At 43.2% G+C, this 13,909-nt stretch overlaps 1 protein-coding gene across 1 annotated transcript in view; it reads left to right on the top strand.

Moving 5' to 3' along the window:
* ELOVL5 (ELOVL fatty acid elongase 5) overlaps positions 1–13,909 on the top strand; it is a 74,216-nt gene that overhangs the window by 38,311 nt on the left and 21,996 nt on the right. The window contains exons 2-3 of the mRNA XM_010845261.1: positions 4,271–4,336; positions 7,304–7,491. Of these exons, the coding sequence (XP_010843563.1) occupies positions 4,279–4,336; positions 7,304–7,491 (246 nt within the window). The 5' untranslated portion in view covers positions 4,271–4,278. The remainder of the gene's footprint in view (positions 1–4,270; positions 4,337–7,303; positions 7,492–13,909) is intronic.

Below are 13,909 nucleotides of genomic sequence, written 5' to 3'. Positions count from 1 at the left end.
TAACTGTTGCTTCCTGACCTGCATACAGATTTCTCAAGAGGCAGATCAGGTGGTCTGGTATTCACATCTCTTTCAGAATTTTCCACAGTTTATTGTGATCCACACAGTCAAAGGCTTTGGCATAGTCAATAAAGCAGAAATAGATGTTTTTCTGGAACTCTCTTGCTTTTTCCATGATCCAGCAGATGTTGGCAATTTGATCTCTGGTTCCTCTGCCTTTTCTAAAACCAGCTTGAACATCAGGGAGTTCACGGTTCACGTATTGTTGAAGCCTGGCTTGGAGAATTTTGAGCATTACTTTACTAGCGTGTGAGATGAGTGCAGTTGTGCGGTAGTTTGAGCATTCTTTGGCATTGCCTTTCTTTGGGATTGGAATGAAAACTGACCTTTTCCAGTCCTGTGGCCACTGCTGAGTTTTCCAAATTTGCTGGCATATTGAGTGTAGCACTTTCACAGCATCATCCTTCAGGATTTGAAATAGCTCAACTGGAATTCCATGACCTCCACTGGCTTTGTTCATAGTGACACTTCCTAAGGCTCACTTGACTTCACATTCCAGGATGTCTGGGTCTAGGTGAGTGATCACACCATCGTGATTATCTGGGTCGTGAACATCTTTTTTGTACAGTTCTTCTGTGTATTCTTGCCACCTCTTCTTAATATCTTCTGCTTCTGTTAGGTCCATACCATTTCTGTCCTTTATCGAGCCCATCTTTGCATGAAATGTTCCCTTGGTATCTCTAATTTTCTTGAAGAGATCTCTAGTCTTTCCCATTCTGTTGTTTTCCTCTATTTCTTTGCATTGATCGCTGAAGAAGGCTTTCTTATCTCTCCTTGCTATTCTTTGGAACTCTGCATTCAGATGTTTTTATCTTTCCTTTTCTCCTTTGATTTAGGTGAAGGTACACTGAACTGTGTTGCATCCTGTTTTTAATACAGAGTAATTCCTAGCCCCAGTTAGTAATTTGTTTTCTTAGTACAGTTCAGTTCAGTCGCTCAGTCGTGTCCGACTCCTTGCGACCCCATGAATCGCAGCATGCCAGGCCTCCCTGTCCACCACCATCTCCCGGAGTTCACTCAAACTCACGTCCATAGGGTTGGTGATGCCATCCAGCCATCTCATCCTCTGTCGTCCCCAGAGACACAATTGTAATACAGCCACGTGGTTACCAGAAACACTCTAGAATTTGATAGTGGGAAGTAATGTTCAACAGACAGTGTCTTTTTGGAAAATGTGCATAAAAGAGGGATTCTTCAAAATCTGTTCTAATGTACCTGCCTCTGTTTTTGACCCTTAGCATGTTTTCCTTATCATCATTTTGTGTGTGTGGCCCTTGACCTGATGAAGAACTTTTGGATACTGTCGTGGTTAGATTTTTTTTTTTTCTTTAATGGATCCGACCCCTCCCCGTCATGACCTGTGGTTCTGGAAGCCCCCGTAGGTTGGGTGGGTGCCGGAGACTCCTGGTTAAAGAGGGTAGGGAGGTGATGCTTGGCTTGGTGTCAGCATGGTCAGCCTCCTGGGAGGACTGACATCCCCTTTTCCGGTCTCAGTGTGGGGAACCAGTCACATCAAAGAATGGCTTATTCTTTGCTGAGCTCAGGACCAGAGCTCCTCTAGCATGGGCCCAGTGCCTGGGCTTGGTCCCTGCCAGTACAATTGTCCAGAGCAGCTGTGTGCCTGCGTGGCCCAGCTCGCCTGGAGCCGCCAGTAGGATGACTCTGGTGGTGAAGTGACGTTCCCGGCCCACGGGTGGCTCAGAAGATGGGAATCTGCCATGGGTGGTCAGGCCGCAGACCTGGCCGAGCACTTGGACGTTGTGCAAAGTGGGTCATGCTGTTCCCGTGATCCCCGATCACCAGGCAGAGTGTCAAGGGCTTGGCAGGGCCCCGTGCCTCTCCTGTTCTTTTAGAACAGTACAAAAGAGTACAGCTCAGCCCACAGGCTGCTCAGCGAGTGCCCAGTTCACCCAGCGGGGCGGGCCACCCGGCGGGAGGAGTTCACTCGCTGGGACCTTTTGTCCTGTTCTGCAGTGGCTGGGCAGCTGGGGAGCTAGCTGTGAAGGGGATGTGGGGACAGGCTGTGAGCACAGCTAAGGTGCCGCCTCTCCTGCCAGCCTGTTGCCACATGCTCCCCACGCCTTGGGGTTGATTTCTGTGAACCCTGGTGGGCGGGGAGGTGGGGCACAGATGTCTCCGGGCCACTGCCCCCAGCCGGCCCTTGAACTGGAGTGCCCTTTCTCTTTGCTCTGTGGTTACCTTCTGCGAGTGGCAACTTCATTTTCCAAAGAAAATTTTTGCTCCACGATCCCATCCCCTTTACCGTGCTTTATTTTTCATGCCAACATTTACTTTACATATTTTACGCGTGTGTGTTCCTGCCCCAGCTGGAATTTTTGCCCCCAAGGGGCAATTATTTCCCACATGTTGCGGGTAGGAACATGGGAGGGACTTCTGTGGTGGCCCAGCAGTAAAGAATCCTCCTGCCAGTGCAGGAGATGCAAGTTCAGTCTTTGGGTCACGAAGATCCCCTGGAGAAGGAAATGGCAACCCACTCCAGTATTCTTGCCTGGAGAATTCCATGGACAGAGAAGCCTGGAGGGCTACAGTCTGTGGGGTTGCAAGCAAGTTAGACACAACTGAGCGACTAAACAGCAACAACAGCAGGTAGGAGGTTAAATAACTCCTATGGTCCAAGGTCATATTACTAGTAAGCGGAGAAAATGGGTTTCAAACCCAGATTGTCTGAGAAAGAGCCCACATGGAACCACTTAACCCCCTGCCAGCCTGTTGTGCTTCTCTGGTTGGGTAACTGCTGAGGGGCAAAGGTGGTGTGTCTCATTGTTGGCATTTGGGTGTGTGGGGAGCTGGTGGCTTCTTGGCTGAAAGGAGTCCGCCAGGTGACCTCCTGAGTCATCCCCAGGGAAGGACAGATGTTGGGACAGAACCCTAGTAGCTGTGGCTTTCAAGATGTCATTGATGGCTACGCCTGTGCCTCCCACAACCAGGCTGGGTTGACTCAGTTGTTTTAACTACTGGAATCCATTAGGGAATTCCAAACTACTTTAAGGTAGTTATCCATGAAATTAGACAAAGGATAAGACGTAGGCTTCAGCGTGGCCAGCTAAGGGAGAGCCATTGCATTAAACTGCTAGTTGATGAAACCAATTTTTCCTTTGCCCTTGGAAGGAAAAATACTTGTGGTTATTTCTATAATAGTAACGACCAAGACAGTTAAAAATGTGCCTCCTGACTTTCATATAGAACATATAGTAAATAAATGCACAGATGAAAAGATGCTTCACTAACTTGTAAATTTCAAATGGGGGGAAAGTAGGGAGTTGTAAAATCTTTGAAGATGGAGGTGGGTCTCTAACCACTGTTATGAGACAATCTCCAAGATGTCAGAATACATACAGTACTCAGTGTACGTGTTTTCCCAACTTTATTCTTTTGTGCTTACCTCAGTAAGAATGTAGTTTACATCGCACTCATAAATAATGGTACAAACATTGAAGGTTCATGGCAGTATTTATTCATTCTACCTAAGGACACAGCACTCTGATTATGGTGATTAGTTTGTTCTTTTTAATGCGAAGTTGACTTGATCATGTATCAGTATTAATGGGTTGCGATCAACAGTTACAGAAACTCTCATTCAGCATGTGTCATCTTTTGTGCTTAGAGGAGAGAACCCTCCAGAAGTGTACCCAAGAAATGGTACCAGTAAGCTCCTTCTGACAGTGGGTCTGAGGGATTGTGTTGGATCAGAATGATGAGATTTTTCTTACTGCCTCTTTTCATTTTAAATGTTTGAATTTTTTGCTTTGGACGTGAAGTATGTTAGGACAGTAATTAATAAAAACACCCAGCAGAGGAACCATTTTCTCCCCATGGCAGTCCTGTTTGCCCTGATGGACTTTCCCCCTTCTGCCCACTTTCTATCCGGTTCTGTCCTTCTCCCCTCTGAGATTTCAGCTTCACAGAGAGAATTTTTATGGAGCTGAGAAAAGCACAGAAAACTGGCGCTTCACTTATTTATAAAGTGAATTCACGGGATTGTGTCTTTCCTTTTGCTTTTCAAATGAGAACTTAGCACGTAAGTTACTTTTGTGAGTTTAAAAAAGAAGTTGTTTGAACATGAGGAACTTAACCTTGTCCAGAGTGTCTTCTCTGAAAAGAATTTGTTCTTGTTTTATGAAAAAAAAAAAAAAAAAACTACAGAAAGCATTTTGAGTAGAGATTAATCAATGTCTCTTTTTCTTAATAGGTTTTAAAATGGAGCACTTTGATGCATCGCTTAGCACCTATTTCCGGGCATGGCTTGGCCCCCGAGGTAAGGTGGTTTTGAGTCTTGCTCTCCCATCCTTCCTCCCACTCCTTGTTATAGGCAACTTGTGAATATTGCATGAAGACAGTCTAGAAACCATGCTCATTTTCCAGTGATTAGATACCAGGGGCTTGGAGTCCTGAAGTCATGAGCAGGCGCAAGGTCCCCTGACTGCTGGGGCAGAGACACAGGTGCTGGGAACCTCTGCTGACTTCAGTGGAGATGGGATTATGTTGCAAGCTTACAGCCTGAGCGTGCCACAGATTTCACCACTGTTGGTGGCATGGGTTGCTCAGTTCTTGTGAGTCTCCAGCTGAATCCGATTTTCAAAATACACTGCTGCAATAGGGGTTTAAAACCCTTCCGGTTTTACAGTTTTAAGGGCTTTCTAAAGCCCTTTTTTGTGATGTGTCACATCACTGGATAAGTATATGTGCCTGAGCTCACTTCTTACCCTCATCTTTCATTGTCCTTCAGGACAAGCAAGTCAGCTCCAGATAGTATACCTTCTTCTAATCTCATCTCTAACATGTCACCTGTAAAGAGGGAACTTGGGAGGTTCACAGAACAATTCATAGGAAAGCTCCCAGAGGCTTTTAAACAGATAGAATCTCCATTTGACTCATGGTTTTTAAAATATAAAGAAAGCAATAAAAGGAACTTCATCTGTTAGTAAGGCAGGGATGCAGTAAGACTTATGCCATCTGTGATAATAGTGAGGAAGTGGAGAAAGTCTACCGGGGTAACCTCTCTGGAGGGCAGTTGTGTTTTCTGTTGAAATTAAAATGCATGTGCCCTTTGACTCAGCAGAGATGTGTATAAGGAGGCTGCTTAGCGGTACTGCTTGTCAAGACTTGTTCCATGGGGAACAAGCTAAATTACTGTGTGGCCCCTGGAAAAGAACAAGCCAGATCCATCTGTCTGTGCTCATGTTGGGATGATGCCGTCTTTCAGTGTTGTAGGATCAAAATTCTAATTTTAAATGGCTGAAACAGTAATAAAAATTATTAGCTTTCATTGGAAGGACTGAAGCTCCAATACTTGGGCCACCCGATGCAGAGTCAACTCATTGGAAAAGACCCTGATGCTGAGAATGATTGAGGGCAGGAGGAGAAGGGGATGACAAGATGAGATGGTTGGATGACATCACTGACTCAGTGGACATGAGTTTGAGCTGTTGTAAGGACAGGGAAGCCTGGCACACTGCAGTCCATGGGGTCGCAGAGAGTCAGACACAGCTTAGCAACCGAACAACAGCAATGGGAACATTGTGAGATCTGAGTTATTCTAGGGGCTCTGTGATGTTGCCCAAGGACCCTGTGCTTGTCATTTCCTACCTTGGCTCCTGAGTGTGTCAGCAGCTCTGTGCTCAGGTCAGGCCCCCCCAGCTTTTGTGGTTGCAGATTGGCTGCTGAAGCTCCAGGCTGCACCTCCAGAGGAGGAGAAAAGAGTCTGATCTTTTGCATGGTTTTAAGAACCAGAAAACTCTTCCCCAGAGCACTTTACAGACTGTCGTCTCCTCAGAGCTCAGTGGCTGCAGTTGCTCCACATGCTCTTATCTGAACCAGTTTCCTGGGGGTGCGTTAGGGCTTCATGATTGACTAGCTCCCTAAGGATTTACCACCTGGGGTTAGGGCCAGCCACCCAGGAAATACTTGGATACTTGGTGACGTAGGAAAGTGAAGATCTGTTAGAAAATTTAATTTAATTAAAATAAGTTTGCAAGATGCAAAACAGCTTTAAATAAAAGGAAATGGGAGGTATTCATAGGGGCATTCATTGTGTTTGTGTTGTTATGTACACATCAGTTCAGTTCAGTCACTCAGTCGTGTCCTACTCTTTGTGACCCCGTGAATTGCAGCATGCCAGGCCTCCCTGTCCATCACCAACACATAAACATACATAAAGGTCTGATGTTACTTGCTAAGTAGGAACTTGGGTTCTCAGAATTGACTCAGGCCCACAGCTGAGAACAAAAGGTGTTAAGAATCCTCTTGTTACTAATAAGTTTGCTGGGGCAGCCACTTCCCTAAAGGGCTTCTGAGAAGCACAGATCAGTGAAACCACCATCACCACCACTCTAGCATCAGTGGGCAGAGGGTGGATGGAGTCTCCTTCTGAAGCCAAGAAAAAGAGACACTGGGAGAATTTAGGGTGTGTCTGCAAGAAAGGAGACTGACAGTGGTTCCCCAAGTGAACGTGTGTTCTACTAAAGCTGTGCTTGTCCTGCAAGGTCAAGGGAGAGAGCCCTGGAGAGAGAGTAGCAAGACGGCTGAGCCAGGAGGTCAAAGAAGGGGCTGGTCCACTGTCCTTTTCCTCCTCCTTCCTGCCGAGGGGAGGGAAGGGGAGGCAGGATGTCCTTCCTGCATCAGCAATGTCCTTGAATCGATAATGTAGGTCTTCTCTCTCATGCTTCTGCTCTTCTCTTATCCAGTCGTTTGCTGCTTCACTCTCACTTTTTAAAAAGTTATCGCCCCTGCTTCTGTTAACCATGGCACTCCGCAGACGAGGCCTGTTGAATCAGAGATGATCTCTGAGCTGGCCGAGTGGCATGTTTTCTGAGTCTGCATGCCAGACAAACTGGCTGACACTGGGCTGACATGGAGAGCTTCGGAGCTCAAAGATTGCCACCTCTAGGGTTTCCTTGACCCATGCATAATTCAGCAAGCCTGGTTAATCAATCCAGTTAGTGAAAAATTGAGCTTTCTCCTTGTTTTCTTTAAGATTCTTAAGAACAGATTTTATAAAAGTCATTTAGCAAAGCCCCTGGTAATATGCACATGACTGTTTAGAACATGAATGAGAGCCTCACCTTGAGCCTATGTATTGAAGACTCACAGTTCCTCTTTGAGTTGCTTTTTTGGCTTGGGAACATTGTGGTTAGAGAAAATTTTTTCATGTTCGAAGCACATTGTTATTATTTTTATATCTACTTTATTATCACTGAATGTTTTTTCTTTTACAATTTTCCAGATCCTCGAGTAGAAGGATGGTTTCTTCTGGACAATTACGTCCCCACCTTGGTCTGTTCCATCCTGTACTTGCTAATCGTGTGGCTGGGACCAAAATATATGAAGACTAGGCAACCGTTCTCCTGCCGGGGGATTTTAGTGGTGTACAACCTCGGACTCACTCTGCTGTCTCTCTATATGTTCTGTGAGGTAAGTCAGAGGCTGACACGCTTCCCCTTGCTTCAGGGTACTTGTGTCACTGTCCTGGATCCCAGGCCTAAGTGGAAAAGGCCAGCGGTGGGGTGGGGGAGGGGAGGACAGGTACAGGAATGCATTTTGAGGATGTTCTAAAATCGATTTTTCAAAACACTGGAGTTATTTGTACAAATGTGCCTTCTGGAATATCTAAAACAGAAGCCTTTGCTATTCTTTTGTTATGTATGTTTTGTGTTACGCTCAGAATTATACATTTTCAGAAACGTGCTCATGCAAGCAGACTACAGAGTAGAAATTGAACAAAACGCAAAAAAACAGATCTGTGAGCATCTTATTAGGAAGCGTTTAATAAATGCCTGATTCTTACTGGGAGGCGGTGGGGGGAGGAAGTGGGCAGAGTCTGCGTCTGGTGTGTTTGTGGTCAGCCAGCCTCTCTCCACCTTGATCTGATCACTGTCAACAGCTTGGAGATTGGACAAGTTATTTTTATAAAAAGCTGAGAAGAGTAGATAGTGAGGTTGGTGTTTAGGGTTTGAATGGTCTGTGTAAGTTCAGGCCAGATTGTTTATTCTATAAAACAAAGATGTTGAAAACCAAATTTGATGATCTGAAAGGCTTAAGTAAGAGTGAACGATAACATCAGATCAGCACTTAAGCCTCCTGTTTAGACAGTACAGTCAGGCTTTAAAGTAGAAGGAGAGGAAAGCTCTCTCTGGGATAAGCACGATTTATATGCATTTTAGGAGCAGAACTACACTGTTCAGGTTTACAACACAAAACGACTCCTAAATCTCTGGGGCGGAGAATGACGCCATACATAAAACAAACACTTTCAAGTACTCCTGCTTAGATTTTTAACCTTTCATTGTGACTTTAATTCTCCAAGGAGAGGAAAAGGAGAGAAATTAATATGAATCTTACAGTGATTTCCCCACCAGCCTCGAGCTGTGATGGGGGTCTGCCTGACTGTGTGGGTATGTGCGGGGGTCTGTGATGCAGGAGCTGGTGGGAACCACTGTGTCTGATGGTCAGAGACACTGCTGCAGAGGGAGGCCTGGGTTAGGTTCCCCCACGTAAATTTCATAAAGCGAGGTAAAGGTTTTATGATTAAGAATTTATAGATGCTATTCTCATTGCTTTTATGCCAACAGTCTGTGAAATGCTTACAACTCCTTTTTTTGCTTCTTTTCTGTCCTGTTCTAGAGCGAAAGCAGTTTAATTAGCCTCCAAGATGGAGATTGCAGGCCTGGAGGCAGGGGCAGTGACAGGCCTGGGCCCAGCCCTGTGCTCATCTCTGTGTTCCAGGGACAAAGCCGCAGTGAGCTGTCAGGTCTCAGAGTGAACCGCATACTTTCCCGTACTTGATAGATAAGAGAGCCATTTCCTTATGAAGGCTCTTATAGAGTTAATTATTACACATAGCAATATTCTAGAGAAAAAATATTTAAGACTATTAAATCTTATAGAACTTAAGTTATCTGCCGAATGTATTTCTCAAGCCGTAGAGATATAATCACAACTTCATAATTGAACCTCTCAAACAGCTAATTCACTGGTAAAGAGGGGAAGAAAGTGCTGGGTAAATCGCTGCCAAGTGCGTGTGACTGGATTTGGGGGATCTATTAATAAGAGCGTTGTAATAGGAAGTACCAATTTTTCCTCCAAGACAGCTTGGTGGGAACATTAGAAAACGTTGAGCAGGATCTAAGCCCTGAATATAGAGATGGAGGAAATATACAAAGGAGGTTAAATATGTTTAACTCACAACTTAGAATACATAGAGAAGTAATGGATACGGAGACAATAATCCTTAAATCAAGTTTATAAAAATAGAGCCAGAGCAGATATTCTCGAGTTGAAAATTAACCCTAGTATCCACATTAGATGATATTTACTTTGGATTTTGTCTGACTTTTTTTTTTCCTGTACTTACATAAACCCTTCAGGAATATCCTGATAACGTATCTTTTGTCAACTTTTAAATTTCATTGTAGCTACTGGTTTTTCCCTTTTTTCTTTTCTTAGCATTTATAGTCCAGTGAATACTAAAACATAGGACAATTATGGGGTTTTATAACGGAACAAATTAAAGGGATCCTGGAGCCCAGCTGGGCCCCTCACTTCAGGGAAATATGCCAAGAGTTGGATCCATTGCCTGTGGTCACACCATTGGTGTGGTCATGACCATTAGTCTTTATTTATTCTGCTTATCTGTGTATTTGGGTCTGTAAAGAATTTTAAAAATAAATATGTAACCATTGATATTTTTGTTTGTTTAATCCTGTGGTATGAATTCATACCTGTTTGGCAAAGTTCTGGTTTTTTTTTTTTAATATAAATTTACTTATTTTAATTGGAGGCTAATTACTTTACAATATTGTATTGGTTTTGCCATACAATGACATGAATCCCCCACTGGTGTACATGTGTTCCTCATCCTGAACCCCACTCCCGCCTCCCTCCCCATAAGTTCTGGATTAATATAAATAAAATTAACTGTTGCAAGTAGACAAGAGAAATCTTATTTGAAAGAGGGAGATGAAAATGAAAGGGGAGTCACTGAAGCTTTAAAATGACCTGAAGAAGGAAAATAACCAAATGACTATCTTAAAGCTGTGAAATTCAGCTTAAGGTATAGCTTACGCATTTGGTAGAAAGGAAATCAAAAGGAGAGACATGGCTTAACTTTTTCTAATAATTAAATTTATTGATTTTTAATTGAAGGATAATTGTGTTTGTTTCTGCCAAGCATCAACATGAATCAGCCATAGGTATACCTGTGGCTTTACTTCTAATTACCTCAGGAACTTGATGTTTATTTCCGGGGAAAAGGTCATAGATCTCTGAATTAGAAGTTTTGTATGTTTGAACAACAGTATGTTTTAGATTGGGATTAGGTGTTGTCTGAGATCACAGTCAGTGGTAAAGGCTTGAAAATAAAGTGTCAAGTTATAAAAGAGAAACAACTAATTTTGTATTACTTACTCAGCTTTGTAAAACTGTGTGCTTACAGTAGACATAAAAATCTTGCAAGCCTTTCTGCCAACCCTGCCCCCGAGGGGCAGGGCATGTTTCATCTGAATGGAAGCCCTACTGTGTTTTCAGATCATCCATATGTCTTTCCCTTCCCTCATCCCCAAGATCAGAGAATCCCCACCCACCAATGCCGGGTTGTGACTTTGCCCTCCTTATTCAGGGCTGCACTGGACTGGGTTTCCCCTGTTGTTCTCAGCCAGTAGAATAACTCCTTAGTTAACATCTCAAACACTCAGGTGGCTGCTCTGTCCTGACCTAGAACTTTTCTGGTGTGTCTGCCATGCTCTCCTGGCCTCTGGGCTCTTGTCACCAAAGCAAGGAGGATCTAACTGCTTGTTGTGTCACAGTCCAGAGGGGAGCATCCTGTGCAGAAATCTAGGACTCAGCAGTAGCAGCAGGAAGCAGTAAGCACGTAGACCTTGAACTTGAATGAAGAGAACTGCTGGCTGCCTTCCTGTACCCCATCCACTCAAACCCCCAAGACCAGGTTCTTCCTTTCTTTGGGTCTCTGCCCCCTAGAAACTCCCGATTTCTTCAGACCCAAACCCGCCTCAGTTTGACAGTCCCTGTCTCATTTCTGAGGACCTGTCTCAAGGTCAGTTCCTCTGTGTCCTCTTGAGGGCTTGGCTCTGAAGCAGTGATCCCAGCCTCTCCTGCCTCCTCATGGTCCCACGGAGCCTGATGCCTTCTCCCCCATCACGGTGTCCTGGGGATGTGCCCTCCAGCCTGTCCCTCACAGGCACCTCACTGGCTGTGGTTACGGTGTTCCTTGCACATCTTTTTTGTCCTGTTGTTAGCATGGCTCCAGCATTGAGACAGAAAAAAGCAAATGTTGGAACCATGTTTTATCAATACTTTAACAAAGATAAATCACAGACTAAAAACACGATTGTTTTTTGAGTGTTCGTTTGTTTATTCCCTTGCAGTGAGAACTGTGTGTTGGTAAAGTAGTGTGAGAAAATTCAGTAACATGCAACAAAGATTCAGAACATTTAAATATAATTTTAGAAAATGATTGGTTGCCAACTGGATCGGTGATCTGAATTGGCATAGATTCAGAACTTATTCTTTTTTCTTTCCTTTTTCAATTTTTACTTAGAATTGTAAGTTTGAAACTACTTCAGAATATGGAAAATAAAATCACAAATAGTTCTCTAGGTACCTAACAAATATTGACATTACTGGTTTGAGTTTTTTGTTTAAAAAGAAAACATGACAAAAAGGCATCAGAGGTGTAGCCCCTTCACAGATGTAATGTTCTTCTGAAGTGCATGTTTCTTTCCTGGCTATGTTTCTATACATTTTCCACATATGTATGTATATATGTGACAACTTATAGGCTATTTGGAGAGTTGTTTTTTTTTTAAACTTACATGAGTGGTGTATGGCTTATATATACTCTTTTTCAAGTAGCTTTTTTCAGTCAGCATTATGTTTTGAGAAGATACTTTGAATCTTAGGGATTTCATTCATTAGTTTTAACTCCTCTTTATTACTTAACTGTTGGCTCAGTCATTTGGTCCATTTTTCTTTGGGTGGACATGTACATTGTTTCCAATTTAACAGTGGAGATCCTTGAAGAATTATCTCCCAACACTATCTTTCTCTGTCACAGAAACTTCATTCTTGTTTTGCATTTTGTATTTTTCTGATATAGTACATAAGCACAGTTTCGTTATTTTCCTATTTATTCTCCTAGGCTGCGGTTCTCATGTGCTTTACTAGCTAGAAATAAATGTATATGTTGGCATTTGAGATAAAGGGCTTTTGCAGTTAAGAAGGAATTAAAAAGTACTTTTTTTCTCTCTGATCAGAAACCTCCCCCAAAACAAAAAACAATGCTGCATTGAATGTTCTTGGATGTGTCGCCTGTGCCGATGTGAGTGAGTGAGTGATTTTTGCCAGGCATACAGTTAGGAGTTAATGATTGAATCTTGACACTTTTAATGGGGAAATTTTAATCCATTTTCACTTAGTATGCTCATTATTATTTTAGAATGATTTCTATCACCTTTTGTGTGTAAGTTTTCTTTACTTTTTTGCTTTCTTTCCTGCTTTCTGTTGAACTTTTTTTTCATTTTGCTGATTTGAAAGTTACTTATTATTTAGTAGCTACTTGTAAGTTTTCAACATGCACCTTTGACTTAATAAACTCTAAAGTGAATTGCTGTTTCTACTCCTGAACATTGCAAGGATCATAGATGATTTGGGCTTTGGGCCCCCATCATCCATGATATTGTTGTCAGTGTTTCATTCTGCCTCTTTCTGAGACCCTAAACAGTCATCATTACAGTCCGTGCTTACTGTGTTTTTTTGTTTTTTTGTTTTTTTTTTGTACACTGTTCATCTGTGAAACCCATTCTTTGCTTTGAGCTTCAGTTTTCTTCTGAAGTAGTTCCTTTTCAGTGAAAGCTAAACTCTTAGTCCCTGAGTATCATCTGTGTGTGTGTATGCTTGAACATAATTTAGCAGGGCATAGAATTCTAAACTAGCAGTTATTTTCCCCCAGCACGTTGCAGATTTATTCCAGAGAAGTCTGCTGCAGTCCCATTTTTGTTTGTTTTGTAGGTAACCTTTTTCTTTAAAGATGTTTCTAAACTTGTGTTTAAGAATAAAAACAAAATGTACGTAAATAGTAGTTCACTCTTGTCTCAGGATTGTATGCATCCAAGTCATGGATTCATATATTTCTTAATTTTGGAAAGTCCTTAGGCTCTGTCTTCTCCATACTTCCTCCTCCTCCATCAGTTCTGTCTGGAACTCCTGTTATATGTGTGGTGGACATTCTCACACCTGCGTACTCTCTCTCGAGTTTTTTGCACCTTTTTTCTCTTCTGCATTCCTCTAATTCACTTGTACTCTCAGTTGGCTCTAATCTGCTATTTCATCCATTTCTAGCTTCAGTTACTATGTATCAAAAATTCACTGCTTGTTCTTTTTCCCACTCCATAACCTGGAATTTTTTTTTTTCATCCGTGGTTGGAGATGACTGGGTCTCAAACTTAACCATTTGCTGTACTGCTTTTTAAAATAGTCTTTAAAAAGTGTTCTTTCAGCTGTATCTGTGAGGTCATGCCTCTGGGATAATTGTTATATCTATGTTGACCTTCTTTTTAAAAACAAAAACTGGACGATTTGTTGGGTGTCCTGTGTAAAGCATCTGAAGCTGGTGTCGGTAGGGTCATCTCAGGTAAATGTGGCGGCTGCGACCTGCCGCACGAAGCGCAGGCGAAGCGTGGCCAAGAGAAGGTACCCCATGCCCGAAGGGCGGCGGCCAAGAGGAGCTACCCCACGTCCGAGGTCAGGGGCAGCGGCCGAGAGTGCCAGGCTGCGACGGCGCAGGAAAGGCTGAGAGGAGCTACCCCGCGTCCGAGGT

The sequence above is a fragment of the Bison bison genome, unplaced genomic scaffold (assembly GCF_000754665.1).
Source record: "Bison bison bison isolate TAMUID 2011002044 unplaced genomic scaffold, Bison_UMD1.0 scf7180017864214, whole genome shotgun sequence".
Classification (NCBI taxonomy): Eukaryota; Metazoa; Chordata; class Mammalia; order Artiodactyla; family Bovidae; genus Bison; species Bison bison.
This window is presented reverse-complemented; position numbering and strand designations above follow the sequence as displayed.